The 25866-nt window shown below is 36.5% G+C and overlaps 2 protein-coding genes across 3 annotated transcripts in view; one reads left to right on the top strand and one right to left on the bottom strand.

Annotated features, from left to right (window-relative positions):
* adgra3 (adhesion G protein-coupled receptor A3) overlaps window positions 1–13762 on the bottom strand; it is a 48195-nt gene extending 34433 nt beyond the window's left edge. Inside the window, exons 1-2 of the mRNA XM_065288916.2 lie at window positions 12694–13762; window positions 2916–2987 (exon numbers count right to left, since the gene is read on the bottom strand). Of these exons, the coding sequence (XP_065144988.1) occupies window positions 2916–2987; window positions 12694–12914 (293 nt within the window). The 5' untranslated portion in view covers window positions 12915–13762. The remainder of the gene's footprint in view (window positions 1–2915; window positions 2988–12693) is intronic.
* A 1405-nt stretch (window positions 13763–15167) lies between these two features.
* gba3 (glucosidase, beta, acid 3) lies at window positions 15168–21549 on the top strand. Of its 2 annotated transcripts, none has more exons than XM_065288921.2 (5): window positions 15168–15382; window positions 17830–18054; window positions 18439–19238; window positions 19465–19588; window positions 19812–21548. In XM_065288921.2, the coding sequence occupies exons 1-5, from the start codon at window positions 15307–15309 to the stop codon at window positions 20021–20023; spliced, it is 1437 nt and encodes a 478-aa protein (XP_065144993.1). In that variant the 5' UTR covers window positions 15168–15306; the 3' UTR covers window positions 20024–21548. The 2 variants fall into 2 exon arrangements, with proteins under 2 accessions (XP_065144993.1, XP_065144991.1); XM_065288919.2 differs by having other exon boundaries at window positions 15192–15407; window positions 19812–21549.
* Window positions 21550–25866: the final 4317 nt, after the last annotated feature.

Below are 25866 nucleotides of genomic sequence, written 5' to 3'. Positions count from 1 at the left end.
AGAGTTAGAGATCACCACACAAAACACAAAATAAACACATGTGCACCAATCCCATGTTATTTATGTTGTAAATTGTTTTATACTGTATTAAGTATTAAGTTTAATCTCTTTTTATCTCTTCTTACTTTTTATAGCAAAACTTGCTTTACATTTTTACTTTTAATTTTTTTTTTTACTTTTTGGATATTTTCTATTTTTATGTACTTTTTATTGTCATTTCATGTTTGTTGCCCTTCTACCCTATGTTATTGTGAGGTAGCAAAAACAAGAATTTCATTGTGCCACAGTACATCGTAAAAAAAACGTAAAAATTTAAATCTTTAAATTGTAGCATAAATCTGCTACACAACCTTTAAAAGATAGTAAATGTTACAATTTTAATACATTGAAAATAGATTTGTTATGGTAAAAAAAACACCTTTTCAAAAGCTGTCAAGATGTTAGGGATAGATACCATTATGATAATATAACTATCATTTCAAAACAAAGTTTTAAGAAAATTATTACACCAAATTAGATCAAATCAATAAAAACATTTAAAGATAAATATTTCAAATGTACCAATTTTTACTTAAAGGTGCAGTGTGTAACTTTTACCAAGAACAGAAATGCAATATAATATACATAACTATATTATCAGTGGTGTATAAAGACCTTACATAATGGACTGTATTGTTTTTATTACCTTAGAATGAGTCGTTTTGTTCAAACACCGTGGGTCCCTTTACATGAAAGTTGCCATTTCTGGCCGGCATGTTTTTTACAGTAGCCCTAAACGGACAAACTGTTCTACAAAGCATTTTGTCACTACACTGTCTTAGACCAGTGATTCCCAAACTTTTTCAGCGTGCGGCACCCCTTGTGTACGGTGCATTCCTTCGCGGCCCCCAAAGAAAATTTGTGACAAAAAACTGTTCTAAAATTCAACATTTTAATAAAATAAAAAATATATACAAAAAAGTAGCTTTTGGTTAGTAGCCTTATTTTTTTTTAGGTTTAATTACACAGAATTCATGATAAATTAATGTATTTTATAAAATGTCATAAAACTGGGGCCCCCCTGGCACCATCTCATGGCCCCCAGTTTGAAAACCACTGTCTTTCGATGACATGTTTGTCCTGTGGCGACTACTGTAGCTTCTCTATGCGTTTCGAAAGGGAGGGGTGAACTGTAGACTGAGTCGTTGGTTGCAATTCACAATCTCACCTCTAGATGCTAATACAATCTACACACTGCACCTTTAACAGCAACTAAACATCAACTGGGGAAAAAATGCAATAGTTTTAGACTTTTGTATACTAACTATTTATTAGAATACCGACAGATTTATTTTTGTCATGCAAGGAAATTATTTTTGACTTGCTTTGTATTAGAGATAGAAAAGGTTTCCATACTATGAGAATACATTTTCTTCAAAACTACCAAGAGAAACCACTGAATGTTTTAGCACACAGTGGGCAGTCCTCTAAAGTGGAAAGGCAAACATGAACTCCAGAAGCTCCGCTCACAACCATCATACACAAGTGTGAAGGGGGGGGAAGCAAAAAAAAAGGGAAAAGCACGTTCATTTCAACACCTTCTCAGAATCCATGAAGACAGACCTTAAAAATGCATTTGACATTCTCAAAATGTAAGTGTAGTAAAATTTCAACCCAAACATAAGTATTCCTAAGTATTCCTTTATAAGGCCGTGAAGCAAAACATTTTTGGCTTCACCGATTCTCCTGTCTTCAAAAGCGTATACATATGCAGTCAAAGACACAGGCAGTGACAAAAAGTCACAACAATGCACAGAATAATGCATGAAACAGACTGCTGATTCACACATTCGGTTTCAGCTCAGTTCATTAGAATGACAAAAGCGGTGCTACCGGCCTAGCAGTGGAAACAAAGCCAGAGAAGGCACACAGGGAGATTCACTGCTAGGTAAAAACGCCTGTAGCTAAAGACCCCAGTAACAGAAGAGCTGCCATGCTGTCAACGTTAAAGATGAATTCCTCAGGCTTTCAAAGCATGTGAAGATCAAAGATGTTTACACTTGTATGTGTTAGAAAGACAAGGGTTTAGCCTTTATCCTCTGAACTAAGGGGCCATTTATACTACAACATTTTCAACCAAAACCAGGAACGTTTTTATGCTTTTGGCTGTTTGTTTACATGACAACAGCATTTTGGGATCTTGAAAAGCCTAACTTTTAAAGAAGGGTTTTTAAAAACTGCACACAGAAATCTACATATTTGTATGTGAAAGTGCACACATAGAGAGCAACTGTAAATACAGCTCCTCAATGTACAGGATCTAAATTTAGTGGTCGTAGCTGGGTGGGCTTAAACATCTGACCAGCACTGTTACATTGAGCGACACTGTATCCCCAGCGGAAGCGCAGGGCAGTAAGCCGATGCCAAGATAAGGCAATTGTTCGCTGCAGGCAACGGCTATAATTAACTTTCACTTGAACTGTCCCTCGGTATGAGGTCTCCAAAAGCCTGATGGGCTTCACTCATACCACAAAAGATAAATAACATCAATGTTTCCTTTCACTTTGGTAACACTGTGCTACAAGTTTTCTATGTTGCAGAAATGGAAGCAATAGAGCTGCAATACACATAGAAATATCGCAAACATGCACATCGCAATATTTTGCAGTGGTTTGCAATGACTTAACGCTTCAAAAAGTTACAAATAATCAAACTTGTAGCTTGATGCAGATAGACTGATGCTTTCTTTTCCTAGAAAGATGTATGCTGGTAATATTAATTTCATTTGAATGTAATTTAAGTTGATTTACAAACTTAAAGCATTATCGTTTTGCACACGGTATATCACATTATTTAGAAAGTTATCACATAACACATTTTTCTTCAATATCGTACAATGGAACAAAATAGGAACAAAAGGTACAATTTGAACTTACAATCTTTCCAGTGATGACAAACCGATGAAAGAGCCATTCAGAAGTTCCCTTATTTTGTTGTTGCTCAAAATCCTGTGAAAAAAATAAGTATATATTAAAAATAAGGAAATGTATGTATACAAAACCCTATAATGTTCATGTTTTAAAGCATTTACAGCAGAAAAAAAGGAAATGCTTAAGTTTAATTAACAGCATGCTTAATTATATCCCTGGACTATTTGCTTGTTGGATTTGCTCATAAAGTAGCACAAACTGTTTTTGTTCTTGTACGTTCAAACAAGCATTTTTCTTACAAAATGACTTGCAATACCGTTAAAAAACGGTAGCCAATCACAACAACGAGTGCATTTTCTTTATGATTTGACATTTCTTTATGATTTGGCTGATTTGACAAATGGATAATTAACCAATTAATTCACTTATGTAATATACAGATCCTTTTTAGTTACTGCTTAGTTAGTCCTATACATTAGTTCAGAAAAACACACTTTATGCAACCACCCAAGCTTATCACTAACTATCTGAGACATTGTCCCTTTATGGCGCTTTTCCATTGCATAGTACCCCACGGTTTAGTTTAGTTTGGGTCGGGTCAGTTCACCTCACTTTGGTGTGGTTAGCTTTTCCATCGAGTTTAGTATCACTTCTGAGTGGGAGGGATTATAGGCGTGTCGTTATATTTACGCTGCCTACTGCTGTGACACAAGTGAGAGCGTTGTTGTACATTCCCATACATTCATCTATTTCTCAGTCTGCCACGAAATTAAAATTGGCCACCACAAATAGATGTTTGCACATCGCGTTTATAACTACCTCTGTCTCACATGACAGTTTCTGTTCAAACACCCGACCCGTGGCGTCATTCGACGGTGCTCCGTTGAGCCTCATTCAAGTTGCATTTAAGCATAATAATGCGGACGTGCTCATCGCGAATGTGCCGCCACAAACTGCAAGTCTGGAAAAAACTGTTATGGTGTCCCGGATTCTCAACCTGTGGATGTTTTTCATCGCTAAAAGGGTGTATGGAAACTTATAGCAGAACACAGATAACAACATGTTTGCTTGAGACAGCGCAAGCTAGCAGTAAGCTAAAGCTAATATTTACATTATAGCGATGACGCTTCTCTCAGACCAATCAGTGACCTACAGTGTTTTCGCGTCACGTTTGGTATCAGCAACCGAGGTGGTACGAAAAAAAGTATCGGGTACTACGTACTGCACCCAATGGAAAAGCTCCCAAAAGTAAGCTGACCCGACCCAAACTAAACTAAACCGTGGGGTACTATGCAATGGAAAAGCGCCATTAGTGAGGTCATGCCACTGGGCATTCATGTTTGCAACCCTTCCAGGGAGTTATTTCAGTCATGCAGGCTAAAATCCTATCTCGAATGGGAAAAGCCATTATCTCTAAAACAACATGCTGCACTTACAATTAAACAACATATTGACGAACAACAATTAAACTGTTTTAAAACTTTTGTTTCTTAAGGCCGAAGTATAGTCAATTGTGTACGCGTAGACGAGGGTCTGTGTACAGTGCGTGTGACGCAATTCTCATCATCAGAAGAATACCAGTATCGTCTGATATTTAAAACCTTCTGTACACTGTGTACGTGTGGGTATGTAGGCCACAAAAGGTTTTGTAATTTGTTGCAATACGCATGCAGCGCACATGAGCGCCCTGTACGAGTCAAATCAACTATGCTTTGCAAGGCTGTGCACATGGATAAAAACAGACTTTAGACGCACGTGTGTTGTCGCGGTTATGCGTCTGGTAGGAACTTTACTTCCGGTTTCTGTTTGTTTAATGGTCTGACTAGTGGCTAAAATGAAATCTGGAACAAATAACTTGTCAAAAATAACAAATGTTTTGGTTTCCTAAAGACAGGGGGAGATGGCGATCATGAATCACCACTATGTAATGGGAGGTTTGGCAGCAAGTTTGTAGTTAACATTGTATACATTAGTACACATTTCACACAGCAACGTTAGCTCAGTGTCATTTTTTATACGCTTTAGCTATGAAATATCAACTAAGGTAATCTACTTGTTGTTTATTTAGCTTGTTATCAGAAATAAACTACTCTAAGGGGCTGTTTACACTTGGTATTAAGATGTGTTTTCATCGATCGGATCACAAGTGGACGAGAGACACATTACGTTTACACCTGGTATTTAAATCCGTCTCTTTTTTCCACTTACGATCGCATCTGTCTTGAATACTGTGAGGGGGTGGTCTGTGAGACGGTGGGCGAGTCTCTCTGCTGTCATTCAAACCAGAGCGGGAGTAATTATGAGTTTATATGGACGCAAACTAATATTGTGTCGGAGTCCACTGCTAGTTTAGCTAGTAAACATGCTGCACAGTGTTTTGTACGTGTGTATGTAAGAGCTTTCTCTGAATTTTCAGCGCAATTGATGAAATAAGATCGCGCAACTTTCACACGCTTTCAAAACAAAACTACAGAGATCAGACACTTTAGTTTTATCAATGAGAGGCTAAAAATAGCGCTGTTCACCGTATGTCCACGCCAGAAGTCAAAAAAAGACGTAAAACTTGTGTTTAATACCTCAGATTAGATAAATGGGCGGAGAGAAGACAGTCGTGTGTGGCTGTTCGAACACATTCAACCACATGCGTTCCGCAACTCCAAAGCGATCCGGTCGAAAGTGGTTTCGACTACGTCTGGATGTGGTTGAAAGTGGTCAAAAGTGGACGAGCTCAAAACGTTTTGAACACCGTTTACACCTGGCATTAACGTTGTCCACTTGTGATCGATCGACGAAAACGCATGTTAATGCCAAGTGTAAACAGCCTCTAAAAGGACTTTGTTGTTATTGATTCTTAGCAGAGTTTACCGGAAGTTACTTGTGATCCACAAAAGCCGTTTGTTTATGTTGTTACTGCTGAAACTATACCCGTCTATACCCAGGGCTTTAAGCTCAAAGTGTGCTAAAAACACCTTTTTTAAGGTCTATTCAGCTACTGTGCATGCACACAGCCAGGTTGACTAATGACTTACAAGACTTTCCCCCAGAGAATCAGCAGTCTTTATCAATTGATAATTGTCTCTTTTTACTGAAAGGCAGGACTTCTGGCACCACATCGGCCATATTGAGCATTGCACTTCCATCATTTATAGTAATGGCAGTGCTCAATCTTGTTATATCTATAATCTTTGGCTGAGATGATAATCAACAGAGAAGAACTCTGCTGGCTCAGGCACGTACCCAAAAATTTGTTTTGATAAACTGTCGTGGCACTAAACACAGTCTTTGCCATCTTACATCTGATATACAAGAGCGCAAACAGCTGTAACAAATCAATAAAAAAAAAAACATCACATTACTGAACTTGGCTTTGGTGCTTTTCGCATTTTCAGGGCCATCTCACGGTGGTATTGTGAAACAAAAACAAAACAATTATCTATAAAGTCAGGTGGTGGTGTATCATTTCACTATTTTCGTAAATAGTTTTAATGTTTTTATGTTTGTTTTTGTTTTTCAAAGCCAAAACATAAGGGTAATATCTCCTGCATGTCTCCTCCATTTTGTAAATCAGCGGTTAACAGTCATGTCCTTTTCAGATGAAACACCACAACCATTTTTGTTTGGCTGTTGTAACTTAAGTACGGTTTCACCGGATGCGGTCGCTTGCGCTCACAACCCCTTATCCACAGGTCTCATGCAGATTGTTATTATGGGCTGTTGAGGGGTGACTTTATTACAAGCTTGGCCTGCTGAGACAGCCTCCATTTTTCCTGGATTTCCAAACACAAACAGTTCCTAAGCTTTCCTCACTTTAGCAGAATGTACATCTTCAAACTCCAGATGTGCTGAGCATTAAGGAAGAGGTATTTCAGGTCTGCCACAGCACTGAGAAGACACATTTGCAAAACCTGAGTCAACACTAAATCAAGTTCACCCCATTTAACTTTTTTAATAAACATTCCTGGTCTTATTGTGCATTAATCTGCACATTATTCCAAAGAAAATAAAATGCTCATCTTTGTAATCTTTCAACGAAATGTAATAATTCGCCATTGAAACCACTTTCTCTTTTAGATGATCACCGAGGCGACTTCAGTTTCATCCAAAACGTTCCAACAGTGTTTCAGATGAGTAGTAGACCTTCAAAACCGGACAAAAACTCTATGTAACAGACACTTCACAATCCAATTAATTTCAAAAGGGATAAAATCAAGTCCCGTCTTGCATTTTCTTCTCCTCAAACTTCCTGTTTAACACTTAAATATATCGCATTACAAAGAAAATGGGTTGTGAATGCAGCTTCATGTTGTAAATACAGCTTGCTCCATAGATTGGTTTATTTTAGTACTTCAATGGGACCAGTCCTGCTTATAAAACAAAGTTAGTACACTGTTTTTAGAGAGCTAAATTTATTACTAAATACACGTGGTAGAGATTATAATAAGGAAATCATAAATATAATGATTCTTAATGGTATTCGACGGAAACAAAATGTATTTATACTTCCAAAACAGAGTCTTAAAGAGATAGTATACCCCAAAATGAAATTTCTGTCTTAATCTACTCACTCTCATTTTGGTACAACCTGTATAAATGTCTTTGTTCTGATGAACAAGAAGGAAGATATTTTGAAGAATGTTTGTAACCAAATCCATAGTAGGAAAAAAGAATAATATGGAAGTAAATGGGGCTCATGGATGGTTAGATTACGGACATTTCTCAAAATATCTTCCTTCGTGTTCATCAGAGTTTGTAACAACATTATAGTGAGTAAATGTGAAACAAAATATTTTGTTGAATTCACCCACTAGACAACAGCTGAATAAAGTGTAGACATTACAATAAAACAACAACTTTAATCCTCCCATTTTCTTTTTTTAACACCATGCCAGATTCTATGGCTGTTCATGGCAAGAGTTGGGTTTAATTAAAAACCAAACTAAATACGTAAGATTCTTTTTTTCTAAAAACTGTAAGAATGCATTTGGATTTACTTGGTTAAGTAAAGCAAAGTAAGCATCAACAGAATACAACAGGCTCCTTACATAATTAGATGTAATACAATCCAGTATTGAACAAATAGTGAATTTATTTTGAATGCTCCTGGTAGATAACATTTATGTGAGAGTTTTAAGTGTCATAGATGCTCATTCAAACTGTGAACTACTATATCTGAGGTTTTCCTCATATCACAGTCAATTGCATGTGCGTTTCTTTATATTTTAATTCTGGGCAACCTTCATTTTGACATTCAGAACTAAATTCCCGATGATGATAAATGTCTGAGAACAACTGACATTTGTAGAGAAGAATCATTCACACACGCTGCCTTGTGACTCTGAATAGTCAAGATAAGATAAGAATGACAGAAATTCATGAACCTAGCTGCATGTTTTTGCATCTCTCATTGTCTGAATATTTCTCATAATAACAACAACTGACACACATGACCTTCATCTAGGGCTGCAGAATTAATAAAAAAGCTACTCGGGATTACAATTACGGGTGAAGCAAGTACATAATCGCCAAAAGACTAAATTACAGCTGTCCATTTGTACTCCGTTTCGGCAGTATGTTTGGGCACCAAATACAATGGGGATTCAGAGATTTGAAAATTGATAACTTGATATGTCCTTTAGCCATTAATTTTTTAACTCCCATAATTATGTGTTATTTATTATAATATTTAGTTTTGGATGTTTAGAAATTACCATGCATCTGCTTCACAGAAAGTTATAAAACATTTCAAAACTTCAATATAAACTATTAATTGTCAATAATAAATCGCAATTACAGTACTTAAACCAACCTCAAGGCATTTTGATATATTGGATTTATTTATTCATGCTCATCTACACTATTTTTTTACTGAGCACGAATGTGTTTTTTTTTTCGTGTCACTCAGCACGAATTTCTATACATTACCATTGTCAAGGAAAATCGTGTCCATGAACAAATAACACAAATAAATAAATGAAAAGTTTTGTGACTATACCATGAAATGGCTTAAGATTGGATGGTTAAACAGCTTCTACAAGGTTTTACTCAACACTTACTTACATTATTTTTAGAAGCGGTCTACAAAAAGAGCTAGCTTATTACTCAGGTTTGACATGTAAATGGTCAGGTGATTTTTATGGGGGTGTAGACCACATTAAATAAATAGCCATTCCCTGATTGCATACCTGTGATAACCACTTGTTTAAATCATTCATCAGTAGACAGGACGTTACAGGACTGTAAACAGTCAAATTAGCGTCTGGCACCCGTAGGTCTCCTAATGCTGGAGACAGATGGTGAAGATACAACCTTATCTTAAATGACCCAGTAACCAAACTACTAATAACACCACTATAAAGTGAAGATGTGTGGTTATGGATTTGATTTAAATTTAAAGTGTCGGTCGCTTTAATATTGAATAAAAACTTGGACTGATATAGGGGCGGTTTCCCAGACAGGGCTTATCCTAGTCGCAGACTAAAATGCATGTTTGAGCTGCCTTAATTTAAAAACATCTTGCACTGACATATCTTAACATATATCAATGCTATTGGTTTGTCCCAGATGTACACCCCAGTAATGTTTTTTTTGCCAGGTATGTTGTTAAAGCTACTTAAATGGCCCATTATAACTAAGGCCTATCCCTGGATTAATATAAAACCTGTCTGGGAAACTAGCCCCCTAAAGTTGTAATATTTGAAAATAAAATGTATGTCTAATAAGACACATTAAGCAAAAATACCTGCAGTGCATCGTCTATTTAAAATCATTCACAATAAAACTCTATAATCCCAATTCCCAATATATGCCTTCATAAAGAAAATAGCAAGTGTCGACAAAGACATGTTATTAAGAGCACAACATTCACAAACACATTTGAGGCTAAATGTTTTGTGAAGACTATTATATCTTTTTTAAAGGTGCACCAAAACCATTTTCCATTTTCTTAAAAAATGTCAATTTTCTTAAAAGAAAAATCCAGATAATTTACTCACCACCATGTCATCCAAAATCATTGTCAAAAATGAAAATCGTTTCGCTAGACAAGACCCTTATGCCTCGTTTGGGATCAATTAGAGTCCTTTGAAACTTTGAGAAAAACTGTTACGTGTTGAGTTAAGTGTTGGTGTCCATTAAAGTCCATTAAAATGAGAAAAATCCTGGAATGTTTTCCTCAAAAAACATAATTTCTTCTCGACTGAACAAAGAAAGACATCAACATTTTGGATGACATGGTGGTGAGTAAATTATCTGGATTTTTCTTATAAGAAAATGGACTATTCCTTTAATTTTTCCATATCGTTATCTTCCGTCCTTTTATTATTAAACCAGCTAGAAAGGTTTCTTCATTACTTTAAACTAGGAATATCAATCCCAAGCTGTCTTTCTACAGTTACCAGGTGTGCTTTGGGGAGAACAACTTCATCCAGGTGTAGCTTTCAACAGTTCCCTATGAGAAACACAAGCTCTACAACTGAGCTCACATAAAAAGACAGCTGCACACACACAATATCCTTTTACAACAGATACTAAGATACAAAATCTTTACCCAAGTATTTAACTTTCCTAAAGCACTACAGGAAACAGCAGCAGTCATTAAACCATTCATAAGCAGTAATGCCAAAATATTACAGAAAGAAAACTAAACTGCACCAGTGTCAACTTCCATCCAGCACAGGTCACTTTTCTAACCCAGAGGAAAAGCTTTTATACTCAAAATTGGAGGCTGACAGTAATTTTAGGAGATCCTACACATCTTAAATGAGCAGATCCTAAAACCCTGCAGGGAATGAATGCCATTTCTTTCATCAGTTTTTCTTAAACTATTGACAACTGTCTTACTTGCCAGTTAAAGTTCAAGAGGTTTACTATATGGGAACACTTTCTAAACATAAACCTGCCAACCCCACATGCATGTGTGGGGTAAAGGGATTCCTGTACCAGGCTCCAGAAGGTAATTGATTTTTTAGGGTCAAAGAGAGTGTCCAGTAGGTCCAGAAATGCCACATTCATTCACCATATGTCTACTGGCAAGCCCTTCACAGGAGAAACCAAAAAACTTCATCCAAAAAAACAGAACTATAGTCAGCTGTCCCTGAAAAGCTTTTTTGTAAACATGCTACGCCCATGTGCCTCTTTCCTTACTGTAACTGAGACAAGTATATGTTTAGATTGCCCATTGTAATGTTAAGACTTCCTGTATACAGACCAAATAAACTGACACTGCTGATTTTTAATTACCCTTCTGACTCACGTAGACCAACTTACAAACTTCAAAGGTTTCCCACTATTGAGAAACACAAGTAAACCATAACAATGACTGTCCGTATTCTCAATCCAAGATCATGTTTAAAGTGTACATTACAGTCTGAAAGCGTTTTAAAACAGCAGCACTAAATCTATCACCGGTGTATGCTATCGCTGTTTATTTCCCCCAGGTCAAAGTCTCTGCTTCCACTCTTTCCTGTCTTCAGTGCGTACTCTGCACGTCCGCATGAAGAAAGACGAAAGTAGCATTCAGGCATTTGGACATGCCTGACGTCCATCTCTGAAAGACACCATCACGTGGACAGCTTTTCATTTAGACCCTGATAATGCTGAACAAACAGCCACACACAGAGCACAAAAGGAAGCTAAGCCACTTTTTAAAACTGATGCTGTTTTGCTTGCAATGTTCATATGAAAGACTTGTATCACACTGTACTACATGTACAGTATATACACCTTTATGACCCCTGACATACAGTCTGAATTAGGGATGCATAACAATTAATTCAGATTAATTTATAGCAGTTTAAAAGTTTTGTTTACATCATATGTGTGTGAACGGTGTATAATAACTTTGTCTAGATAAATGCACACACGTGCATGTACATATTTAAGAAATGTTTACATGTGCATATACATTTGTATATTTATGTATAATTTATATTATATTTAAATATAAATACTTAATATATAAATATATCTATTTACTTAAAATTTATATATATACATAATATATACATAATTATTATACACAGTTCACACACACATATATGATGTAAACAAAAACTTTTATTCTGCTCTAGATTAATTGCGATTAATCGTTATGCATCCCTAGTTGGAATGAAAACCAAGACAAGCAGGCAGTGTCTGTATAAACCTGATTTTATGGTGACAAACCCCTTTAACACAAAAATTTACATTAACAGCATTATTTTTAAATGTCAAATATCCACCACAAGCGAGTGAAATATAGTGAGTTACTGCATTGCATTTTAACAAACTATGGGTTCAGATATGCATTCATAAACATCAATTAACAACTCACACCATATTTAAATATTGGTATATAGCCTATGTACCAATTTTTTGGTAACCCTGCAGAATTTTTTTTTTTTTTTTTTTTTTGAGCATTTATGAGGATAAACAATGTTATGGATGTCCCATTTCTCTTTTACGGATGTGACAATTCTGAAATCAGTGCTTACTTAACTGAAAAAATAATTATTATTTTTTTTAAACCTTGCATGGCTATTTGACATCTGACATTTCATATTGTGGTTAAAAACATTTAGTTAAAACTTTCTGTTAGAATGAATGAATAGTTTTATTGCTTTTAAAGGAAACTTTAATGGTCCCTGTGGGTCTCTAAAGGTTGAGTACAATTGGGGGGAGTTTATCAGGCAGATGGGAACCAGTAGAACATCATTAAATATTACTGTAAAATGCCCAAAAATGGTTCATAAGAGTATTTGTAAACTATTAAAATGTGTATAAGCATGTTAGATGAGTGTTGACTTACAGTGAGACTGTCCTGTTAGGGAATGATTCAGTGGGTGGCACCTGATGGAGCTCCAAATTACTGCAGACCACCTTCCTGTCCAGCGTGGCCCCGGACGGAGGGCTTTTCCCAGCGCTTCTGGAGCGCTCATCATATGATTTACATTCAGATGATCCCAAAGCGTTCACGCCTCCAAACAGCACGAAAGCCAAGAGCAGGACGCAAAGAGCGCCAACCGACATTACTCCTTTCTCTTAAAATTTACAAGCGATTGTGAATTCGATTTGCATATAAATATCCCAGAATTCCGTTCGGCGTCCTTATCAAAACACAACCTTTCGATATGCGTGCCAGTTATTATTGGCCATAAACAGTCAGAGACGCGAGACGACAGTTTTAAGTCATAGTCAAAATACTGACCTCGACAAGGCGTCGACAAAATGTTACCAAAGCGATTTATCGTCAAATCCACATTAAACAGTCCCACGGTCGCGGTCTTTGTTTTCCAAAAGCTCGCGCTCCATTCCGTCTCCAGCTTTTCAAGGCAAGTTTTCAGCGTTTCGCGCGAAAGAACAACTGATATATATAATGCCTCTCAAAGTCGTTACATTTTCTTTGTTGCCAGTTAGTGTGGAAATCTCGCCTCTCCATTTGAATAAGCTGCAGCCATCCCGAGAGATAACAGTCTCACAAACTTAAGCAAATTCGGTTGTAAACTTTTCTTATTGCACTCGGTACGACAGGCTCCGCAAGAAAACGTGACTCGCGACACGGTTAAATGCGGTAGTTATTTTACACGTCTCTAAAACAAATCTGTGTTATATATCCACAAGCCAAACAATAAAAGCAATTTGGAAACTGAAGGCGAAAAGTTGCGCTCTACTTTGAGATTGTTCCATATGCGCTTCAATGCAGTCACCAATCGGGACAGAAAGGACGTTCTTCCAGAGATACAGGCTGAAAGTGTACTCCAAATGGAAAAGTGGATCCTGGAAGTCTGTGAGAGCGTAAAACCGTGAATATGTTCAGTCCATAGAGAAGTGTAGCATGTTCTGTGACTGTGAGCCCGAGGCTTCAGGTTCCATTTCCTCCCGTGACGTCACCCCTGGTTTGGTCTCAACTCCAGTGCCTGCTGCTGCTATTACCTTTGGGAAGTGTGTCATTTTATGAAATGTGAATTAAACTCTTCGCTTCGAGGCATATGTTCCTATTTCCACCAGTAACCACAATCTTTAACATTTTGGTATCTTTTTATTTACAAGAATAAAAATATCTTAATACTTTGCTTAAATTTTACATTTTTCTTGGTGGATTTTTTTCTGATAATGATGATGATAAATATACACTATTATTGTTCCTTTCTTTCTTTTAATATGTCTTATTCTATTTTATGTTTACATTTTATTTTTCTACATACTTGCTCTTGTATCTTTAAGCAGTGCTGTTTTCTACTTTGCAGTAAAAGAGCATCTGCTGCAGGGAATTCCAATTAACTATGATTCAGCTTTCCTGGATGTGTTATTAAATCACCTGAGTTCAACATTTCAGCTAAGGAAAAATATAGGCTGTTGCCGCCTCTTGTAAATGACCTTTCTTGAGTCTATAGTTTAATTAAGTTCTAATGAGGGTTTATTATTAACAGAAAGGTATAACATAAAATGTCAAGATGTGACCACAGTCTTGGGTTTGGCATGAAAACACTTTTTCAAAAATATTGAAAATATTTTCTTATTTTATGATATGTTTCTTAATAATAATATTTAAACATTTTCTAATTTCCATACATTTAAATTACAGGCATTTATTGACTATATAATCACTAAAAGATATGTGGCGTTTTGCAAATACATTTTACAAATACATTGCAGGGCACATTGCAAGTGAGTCACAATTGAATAAACTTAAAAAAATTAAGCTTTTTTAGCAAAATAAATAAATGTATACAGAAACTGATCAATTTCTGCAGTTTCTGCATTAAAGTTTTTTTCTTTTAAGGTTCTGCAACACAATACTGAAGGATCATTGAGCCATTGTTCTCATTTGTTTTTGTGGCCCTCACAAAAGGGACTCTTCACACGGCACTACAAACAAGTTAAGACTGGTTGGGAGTAGTAAAAAAGCTGTAGTCTGGCTCCCTTCATAGAACAATACATTGTGTGTTGTGACAGTAAGTCGAGTGGAGATGTTTTGGTTTTGTATGGTAGCATCAGTCTTCCTCATACAGATTAAAGTCAAAGGTCTTTCAACCTTGGGCTATTTGGTTTTCATTCATGTTTTCTATTTTTTAGTTGTGCCTAAAACCACATGTTTACTTATCTGTATAAAAACAACATCCAATTCGTCACCAATAAACATGAACCTTCATCACCAAAGATTTTAATTTCCCACAGTCTCTCAACACCCTTCATAAATCATTCCCGAAACATTTAAATTTAGCAACACCACATCGTGGAGGTTGCGTAGTGACATCACGCGCAGTGCGTGATGACGTACACGTCGCATTACATAAAGCGGAACTTTTCGAAAGTCGATGCAGAAGATAGAGAAACAGGATAATATTATTAGTGCTTATTAATTCAGTTTAACAGTGAGTTAACATTGTGTAGCTTTCATTAAACAATCATTCGTTTAAACATGTCTGCTCTGGATGTTAGCGCATTTCCAAGCGACTTTGCATGGGGAGCTTCGACATCTGCATATCAAATTGAAGGTAAAATGTATGCTCGTGATCAAAGGTATGGTTTACTGTACTTAGTTAGATAACTAAGGTTAACTGTGAGATAACATCGCGGTTGTCATGTTTATTAGTAATGTGGAATAAATAAGAATCAAAATAGCCAATCCCACAATACAATACAATACTGTAATATACTTTGGTATTTACTATAGTTTACTGTTGTAAATCGTATGCTGTAGTATATCATTAATATTAATGTATAACGTTACTACAGTATTCCGTAGGATTAACTATAGTAAATTGAAAAACTGTAGTAAATCCTGAACTTTATAATTTGGTGAGATTTAAAACACTGTTACTATCTATGAATTTTACTACATTGTGCTACAGTAAATATTAAAGTAAATTTAACTAGCCAAAAGTTCCCTGGTATTTCAACTTATTAATTAGTTTAGAAATAATATCTTGATGTGTTCATTCAGTTTAAAATAAATTATTATGTTGGCTCTTGAAAACCAACATACTGTTGTTTCTCTTCAACTTTTTATCATTATTCTTCTGGTAGTAAAATGATCAATTGTAACTCCTCTTAAGGGGCGTGCACACCAAACGCGGCTGAAAATGGCAGGCGGACGCCTACTGTAGGCTCTTGCCAACTTTTTTCAACTTTTGTTGCTATGATACTTCTGCTTTGTTTATCAGTCGTTGAACAATGCGCCGGTTGGTTGTATTCATATTTGTCCCACCCCTGATCCACTGTGATTGTATGGCCGAGTGAGAAGTGACATTGACGAGCTGAGCTTTTTACCCAAAGTTGAATATTTTTCAACTCTCGGTGCTCAGCGTGGACAAAACGCACCAGCTACTGGTGTTTTTAAAAAGTGCAGCGCTTCCATTGGAAACAATTCAAATACATATGCCGGCCGCCGCCATAAACAATTTGGTGTGCACAACATTACCTTAGAGCTTTCAAGCTACAGCTACCAACTTTGCACAAATCTGAAAAACTGGTCTGAATTTGGTTTCTTTATTTTTTCTAAGGGATCGGTTCTCCTAAACCGGACTTTCAAACGTCTTAAAAAATGCTATAGACTTACATTCATAGAATCTTCGGGTTGAATGTTTGTTTTAAATTTCAGCTGTCAACTCTTAGGGGGCGTGCACACCAAAGCTTTTACGCCCGCGGCAGGCGCATGTTTTCAGTTGTTTCCAATGGAAGCTCTGCGTTTTTCAAATAAGCTTGCAGCTTGCGGTTTTCTTCCGTGCTGGAAACCGGTGCTCGACGGTTTTTCCGCGCTCAGCGCTGATAGTTAAAAAATATTCAACTTTGAGTGAAAAGCTCCGCTCGTCAATGTCAGTTCTCACACAGCCTTCCAATCACAGCGTAGGATGGGTGGGACATTACCACCGCAACCTAACTGGCTCACAGCTGAAGAATCAGAGCTACCAAAGCACTCAGCTGAAGAACAGCTGGCATTCGGTGTCCTCCAGGCATTTTCAGCCGCGTTTAAAAGTTTTGGTGTGCACAACCCCTTATGCTACGTACACCCCAAACGAAGGGCATAGCGTTACTCGCTCTAGATTACTTACTGTGGGTTTACACCAGACGCGAGTTCAACGATTTGCGCGAGTAGATTACATACAAAGTCAATGCAAAGATGCGATCAGACGCGTCCTCGCGTGGGGCGATATGGGTGGCGCGTTTACCACGAAAAACACACGCTATTCACCTCAAACGCGTCTTCGCCCATGTTGAAAATATTCAACTCGACCAAAAAATTTGAATCCTGCGAGTAATCTAGAGCGAGTAACACGATGCCCCGCGTTTGGATGTGTACGTAGCATTAGATTTAACTTTGTGTGTTAACTTTTATGCCTAAAGGACACGTCAACTTCTCAATTGCAAAATCTCTGATTGACCACTGTATTTGGTGCCCAAACATACTGGCGAAACGCACAGAAATGAGCACAAATGGAGCACAAATTTTAATTAATTGTGAAGCCCTTACGCACACATGCACACAACACATACAAACACATAATAGGTCTCTCTCGCTCTCTCTCTTTCTCTCTATCTACTTTTCATCAAACTTTATACTATTTTTGAACTTTTAGATCAGGCTTTCTCGAGCCAACATTAAGTTTGTTCACAAACATTAACCTCATTTAGTTTATAAATAAATGTTTCATTTATTTATTCAATCATTTATTTTTGAGTAAATATTTAATTTATTTAGTACTTATGTAATAAATTGGATTTTTTGTTGTTGATTCCATTTTTTTTTTATATTGAAGTACCATTAAAATACCAAGGTTTATGAACGTGGTAATCATTCAGTAATATGGTACTACCCACAGTTATTTTTGTTAAGGTTAGATACTGTGATTGTATGGATTGTTACATGGTCAGACAACAGTATTCAAATTCCCAAGGTCAGCAATTTCCAAAAAGCTCCATTTAGTTTTTAACTATCTTACAGGGGGCTGGAATATGGATGGTAAAGGGCCGAGCACATGGGACACATTCTGTCATGCTAAAGGAAAGGTGTTTGAAGACCAGACTGGTGATGTAGCCTGCAACAGCTATCAACTTTGGGAAGAGGACCTAAAATGTATCCTGCAGCTTGGACTAACACATTATCGTCTGTCTATATCCTGGGCACGGATCCTTCCTGACGGCACCACAAATCATGTCAATCTGAAAGGTGCTCCTTGTGAAACTGCACTGTGTGTGGGGTCCAGAAAGTCAAATACCAAAGCCAAAGTCTCATTTTACATTTACATTTGTGCAAACGATTGATGATTCTGTAGAAGTCACTTTTATAAGTCGCAAACTTTGTTAAAAAGATTATAGAAGTGTTTAAGTAAAAAGTAATTAATGCTTATATAGGTCTTGTTTGCAACAATGTATTGGAAGATGTACAAGAAAATAAGATAGACAGTAAAATAAAAAAAATAATGAAGTAAAACAGAATTAAAAGAATTAGAAAATAAAATGCGTAAATAGTTGGAACACTCTTCTGACATTTTGTTAAAACATTTTATAGTTACTTTACTATGTATTTGACCTTAATTTCTTTCAATTTTAGGCGTGGAATACTACAACAAAGTCATCGATAATTTGATCGCTAGTGATGTCACCCCTATGGTCACGTTGTGTCACTTCGACTTACCTCAAGCCTTAGAGGACTGTGGAGGATGGCAATCAACAGACATTGCAGACATCTTTGAAAATTATGCCAGGTTTTGCTTTAAGACTTTTGGGGACAGAGTTAAACTTTGGATCACAGTAAACGAGCCCTATGTTTATGCCAAACTAGGCCATGAGGATGGCATCTTTGCTCCTGGGATCAAAGAGCCAGGAATATCAGCCTACTTGGTGGGTCATAACATGCTGCGGGCCCACGCCAAGTCCTGGCATAGTTATAATTCAGATTTTAGACATTTACAAGGAGGGCAAGTATCTATCGCCCTTAATAGCGACTGGGCAGAACCATTGGATCCTGGCTGTCCTAAAGATGTCGCAGCCACAGAGCGATACTTGGCCTTCTCTTTGGGTTGGTTTGCGTGCCCTGTGTTTGGCACGGGAGATTACCCAGAATCCATGAAGTCCAGGATTGAGGCTAGGAGTTTGGAATTGGGATACAACCAGGGCCCACGGCTCCCTCGGTTCTCTAAAGACGAGCCGTCTCCGCTGGGAACAGCTGATTTCTTTGCACTGAACTACTACACGTCTCGAAAAGTGAAAAATCTGAATGGTGCTCGTGAGCTCAGTTTTACTGGTGACGAAGGAGCAGAAGGTGTTACTGATCCCTCATGGCCCATAAGTGGGATCTACTGGCTGGCTGTTGTCCCTGACGGATTGCGGAAGTTGTTAAAATATATAAAGGTACTTCAAAGGTCAAATGGATTGACATACAGTTTGAGATTATTTAGAGTGATTGCCGAAATGTGCTACTGTAGTGACACCAAAGATCATTGGTTCGAAGCCAGGGAAGACAAAAAATTGTATACCTTGTAATGTGCTGAAAGTCGCTTTGGATAAAAGCATCTGCAAAATGCATACAATATAAAATGTACATTAATCAAACTATTTATATTTGCTTTTTTTACAGGACACTTATACCAGTCTGCCCATCTATATCACCGAAAATGGCTTTTCGCAGAGTGGGCCGGTTCAAAAAGAAGATGATGACCGGTGTACTTTTTATCAGGACACACTGCAGGAAGTAGGCAAAGGTATTGTATGATTATGCAACACTAATACATTTTTGTTGGGTTAATATTAATATTAAGTTAAACATTCACAGCGTTCCTGCAACTTAACTGGTAACATTATGTGTATCCTACAGCCTTGAGATGCAAACTAATGGCATTTTATATATAGATGTACATGAAATACTGAAAAAACTGAATGGAGCTCCAGGCTAAGAATGATCTGGATGATGTGTCTGTTTACCAGCTATCAGTCAAGAAGGAGTGAACGTAAAGGGATATTTTGCCTGGTCTCTACTGGACAACTTTGAGTGGGCAGAAGGCTTTCGTCTGCGCTTTGGTCTGTTTCACGTGGATTTCTCCACACCTGAGCTAAAGCGCACATTTTACCGCTCTGGAAGGGAGTATGCTGCTGTGATATCCAAACATCACTCACAGACCAAATCAAAGTTAGTTTAGTACACATTTAGAAACGAAATCAATGAAACAATGGTGAAAAAAATGCAATGGTTTTAATTTAAAAAGTATAATTATTGTATTTTGTAACTGTGATGATGATGATCAAAGAACACTATGAAGAAATTTACATCATCACAGAAGCATGAAGCTTCTGGTGTCTGTTTTGTTGGTCTGTACTGCCTCTATGTGGTCAAAATTTGGTATTGCCGGAGTATCATGTTGTGGTGGTTTATTGCCTTGTGCATTGTTTACAAATGTGTAACATGACTCCTACAGTGTCTGTAGGCATTGCACGGACATATTTATCATTGCAAAATGAGAATGTGCATGATAAAATAATGTAATCTTACACCAACCAATGTAATGGTCATGCAGAATTATGCTTTAGGTAGATTGCCCGTGTAATTACTATCGGAAATGGGGTTATGCTAAACCTAATCGCCGCCACAAACTGCCATGTGAGGAAATGACTGAAGACCGCTTAATCTCTTTATTGGTACATCTACTAGGTTATAGCTGGCCTCCATAAATTCATAAAGTGAAATATGAGATCACAAATCTTCAAAAAGAGACACTTTAGCCATTCTTCATGGGCCTCAAAATATCATATATGGCATTCTGGTAGCAATATTGAAACGCAGCTTGAGATGAAACATCACTCAGTTGGAGGTAGGCGTGGGTCAGTTACCGGTCTCAAGGTATACCGAGGTTTTAAACAGTCAAGGTTTCAAAACCAATAAAAAGTTCTGTGATATCGTTTTTAAGGTATGAGCTTTGTTTATACAAAATTCAATATATCATTAAGTCATGTGATTGATTTGATGTTTACATTTAATATACATTACGAAAATATTATATATTTTTTGAAAGCATATTATAATTTAAAGGCTTTATTTTTATCTGGCATTTGAAAATAACACATTTTAGTGTTGCCATGGCAATACCGCAACGCCATGAAACCATGGTATTTTGGCTAAAGGTTATCATACCGCCAGAATCTTATACTGGCCCATGCCTAGTTGGAGGAGCATTGAGTAGTGTAATGATCATGGATATACTGTAAAGTGTACTTCGAATGCACTGTAAGTTACTTTGGATAGCGTTTGCCCAATGTATAAATGTAAATGTAATCTTAGATTTTTAATAGATATGTAAGTGATTTTAATTTTTGTTGTTTTAAATCAATGTGTGATGTATTAACCCGAGTAGGAAGTCTAACCAATAAAGTTTGAAAATAAATAATGTTACAAGTTAAAAATCATATAAAAGAATTCACAAAAAAAATTATGTCATACACAAAGTTGCTACTGAGTCATTTGTCTAATTTATTGTAACATTCCATCATTTTCAATGACGGACAATTGTACAGATGACAAATTAATAGAGGCACATTTTTAATTTGACCCAACTTGTTACATTTGGACAGAGTTTATGAAATATTCAGCAGCAAGGGAACTCATTAGCCTAATATAAATTAACTGAATAATTTAGTTGCTACTTAACTATTTCCAAATCAATTCTATTCAAAACTCTGGACTTCATCCTAGCACAGCTTCCTGCAGTTCTCATTGTCTGTAAAACACGAAAAAGGCCTCCCCTTCTGTTGCTACCTTGTTGTGGTGGGGAGGCTTGTGTTCCTCCGTGACCCTGAAGATTATACCGGTGGGGGTTATACAGCTGGCAGGAACTACCAAGCCAGGCAGTTTTCAGGTTAGAGGCCAGTCTAAAAGCAGCAGGATGATTGGATGAACATTGGGCCGATATATTTATCATATGAATGATGTTTCTGCCTATGCAAATTAGGACATATTAAATAAGTGTAAAGCTCATGTGGATATTCAAATTCATTTCAAAAGAAACTTGTAATACCAAAAAGTTACTTTTGGGTGTATTTTGGGCATATTCGATTAGTGTATAGCTTATTTGCATATTAAATTTAATTTTCAAAGCAACTTGTAATACAAAAAAATTTACTTTTCATGGGTACTTTCATTGTGTAAAGTTTCATTTTGATAGGAGTAAAGGAAAAAAATAGCCCCATTGGGTTGTACTGTAGTATGGCCTTATTGACACACATTTCGGATTGATGAGAAATTAACATATTTCCTCAACTAGGATTTCTTAGGACTTTTAGTATGTTGTTCTGGACACCTCATAGAAATGATCTATGGTGAAAAAAATTATTTTACAATTAGTCTGTCGTAAAACGCTATTTTGCCTGGACTATAAGTGATGATTGATAGTATCCACTACTGGAAGAAGCCCAGCAGGGTATTTAAAGACAGTCCTAAAGTTAGAAACACATATTCTGGGAGATAAAGAAAGTCTTAAGATATAACCACAGTAGTAAACAAATGACTCCGTTTTAAAGTGTTTCATTAAGATAAATGACAGATTAGGATTGCAGAGATTAAATTCGGTAATAAGTAGCATGGTTCTACCATATCTCACGGCAGTTCATGTTACAGTCACAAAATATTTGATTAATGTATTTGTGTTATTGACTCGATTTTCCGCTGTTTTTCGGGCCACCGCACAAATTTCTATAAATAGTTTTTCGTGTCTGTGGGACGACTTTCTTTATCGTGTCATTTTATATATTTTTTTCACATTGCTTTTTCCTATTTTTAAATCATTGTCGCTTGGGGTCGGGGTTAGATTCGGGTTTGCATTAGGATGTAATTTTATGCATTAGTTTCTACATGTTTTAATTTCGATTATTCTTTTATGCCAAAAATCATTTAGATATTAAGTAAAGATCGTGTTTCATAAAGATATTTAGTAAATTTCCTACTGTAAGTATATATAAAAATTTTAATGTTGTGAGTGGATGCAGTTGCTAAGGACTTTATTTGGACAACTTTAAATGTGATTTTCTCAATATTTAGATTTTTTTGCACCTATAGATTTGACAATTTTAAATAGTTGTATCTCGGCCAAATAAGGTGCTATTGTCCTAACCGTACATGAATGGAAAGCTTATTTATTCAACTTTCAAATGATGTATAAAAAAATTGACCCTAACGTAGTTCAGGGTCACGTATCACTTATATCAACTCTTAAAATCACATTATATAATAGCCTATCACCAGATAATAATTAATCTATCTAAGCCTATTGAATTCTGGGATGTATAGACGGTTTCAGCAGTAACAACATAAACAAGCGGCTGTCGTGGTCCGAACGTAACTTCCAGTAAACTCCGCTAAGAATAAATAACAACAAAGCAATTTAAACTTAGTTTGTTTATATTACAAGCAAAAAAATAACACGCAGATTACATAGGAAACCAAAACATTTGTTATTTTCGACGAGGCATTTGTTCAAAAGATCAGTTTAGTAACATTAAAAAAACGAAACCTGAAGTAATGTTCGGATCCAGACGTATATTGCGTCAGCACACGTGCGTCTGATGAAACCATCTAAGTCAATATTATTAAAGTCTAATGACTAGATGGAGCACCACAGACCTCTGCTAAAAACTTTCAAAAAGAAACAGTGTAGCAAAAACTAAGTATTATATGCCAATATTAAAACAAGGTCTGATGTCACCAAAACTTTAAGTTCTTGGTGTCTGGATGTTTTCATTCAAACAATAATTATACTATTTGAGTGTTAAATAATTCAAGTTATTCTTAAATAATTCAGTTCTGTTTGACCAGTCATACATTTTTTTTCCAACAATTTATGTGTCCAGCATGTATACTTTAGCAAACCTTATCAAATGTGCACAGTTGGTGGATTAACCTGGGTAATATGGTTATGAACTTACCAGTTTCAATATAAATTGACTAAAGAAAGTTCTGTTGATAAATATAAAATTATAAAAACATTAAACATCATTTCATATCACATATTCTGACCTGTTTATTTCTGCCTCTGTGGATCCCTACTCAAAGGTTCACATTTATTTTAATAATTAACAAAAAAAAGTTTTTTTTTCCTATTAGTCTTTGTCTTTACACAGCCAGATTAACTTTGTGAAGACCCTACTAAAATAACAAAAATTCAATTTTTTTTATTACATTTTGATGACTCTCCCTTACATGGGCTAGTTGCAACATTTAATTTTGTCTATATAACTATATGTTGTATGTATATTATTACAATTTAACATGCTACAGCATTGTGGGTTGGTAGCATAGTGATCTAGGTTTAATACATTAAATTTTGACTTTCCAATTCAAACAGCCTCTGAAAAACTGAAGGAAAATAAGTGTTGCAAATGTCCCCATTCTCCCCTATTTATTATTAGAAACTCTATATAAAGAAATTGATATGTCAACAGAAGCAAACATTCGGTCAGTAAGCATTCACAAAAATTGGTTTTCTTTTTTATAGCTGTTGTTATGGCACTATTGGTACTATAATGGTACCATTGGTATGGCAGCGATATATATACTTTCACGCAATAACACTTAAATACTTAATGGCGACTGTGACCGTTTGGATTTTATTTGCCCTTTAACTTTGATGCAGTTAACAGCCTTAACCTACGGCTAAAACCTTTCAGATTGTCATGTGAATTACGGTAGCATTCAGAGGTAAATTGAAGGCTAGCACACTTTACAGAAGGATATGTTCAAGAAAAAATACAAGATAAAACTGTAGACACCAAAGAAAGTAACTTGTCTTCTACTGCCAATCAACTGACTGCGGACGATTTGGGTTGAAGTGAATGGGAACCCTAATGGCACAATTACAAGGGATTTGCCATTTCTGCTGGCAAGGCGACTGTACTTTCAACAGCCGGTTCATTGTGGCATGTACATTTTCACTTCCATTTAGTCCTGAATAATAGGCACTCACTGAGAACTGTCATCAACTAAGTGGCTGAAAGAGGTTTCCCTGCTGCCCAAATAATGATAGGATTATATTCTCAATTGATACGGCAGGGCCTTTGTTTGTATAGGATCCTTTTTTAAACACTAAACCCCCCATCAGCTTTAAACTAAAAGGCTGCAAAGATTACTGGGCGAAGCAATAGTCCGAGAACAATTCCCAAACATCCGAATTCATCTGTTTTAAAGTGGGAATAAGATTAATATTGGCCGTATAAATGTCCTCATTTTTATCATTCTGAACACCCAAATTCTCATATTCACCCTCCTATGGAGTAAAACAAATACTTTACAGCCTAAATGATTATTGTTTTATAAGGTCCCCATCATTGACGATGTCACATAGGCCTACATGAACGGGACCACTATTCCCTCCAACTCTATTGGCATGCAGGTCTGTACAGGTAAGCGACAGTCATTCATACGGCTGACACATGGAGCTATCAGCTCAGACAGTGACTGATGGCAGTAAGTGGGACACTGGGACTGATGCCATGCCGGAAGAGGTTGTCCTACGGCCCCCCTCCGTGGCAGATAAGAGATGGATACCATGCTGGTTTGGGAACTCTGTGGTAGATGGAAGACTGTGTGGCTAAACCTTAAAAATAGATATTGGGTTGAGTGTGAATTACAGCCTCTCTTCTTCAAACGTGATGGATTGGTGGACGGGATGGTGATGGAGCCGTTGAGAATGCCAGCTGCTGCTGTTTGGTACTTTGGCAAGGACAACATGTGGCGCCTGCCTGACAGAACGTCTGATGAATAGAGCCCATGAGTCAATGAGTTTTTGTAAAAGATATTACTTATCTCTTATACCTTTAAAATGTATAAATGTGTTTTGTCTCTTTAGCCTCATAATACACAACATTTGCTTTGTAGTTTGTGATCTAGTTTCTAATGTCTAAACATAGTTGTGATCTTGAACTATTCTCAAGAGGGGCTACTTTTGTTTCAATTTCCCTTTTATATTAGCTTTTATCAAAATGCAGTCACTTGACTTTC

This window comes from Paramisgurnus dabryanus, chromosome 2, assembly GCF_030506205.2.
Source record: "Paramisgurnus dabryanus chromosome 2, PD_genome_1.1, whole genome shotgun sequence".
NCBI lineage: Eukaryota > Metazoa > Chordata > Actinopteri > Cypriniformes > Cobitidae > Paramisgurnus > Paramisgurnus dabryanus.
This window is presented reverse-complemented; position numbering and strand designations above follow the sequence as displayed.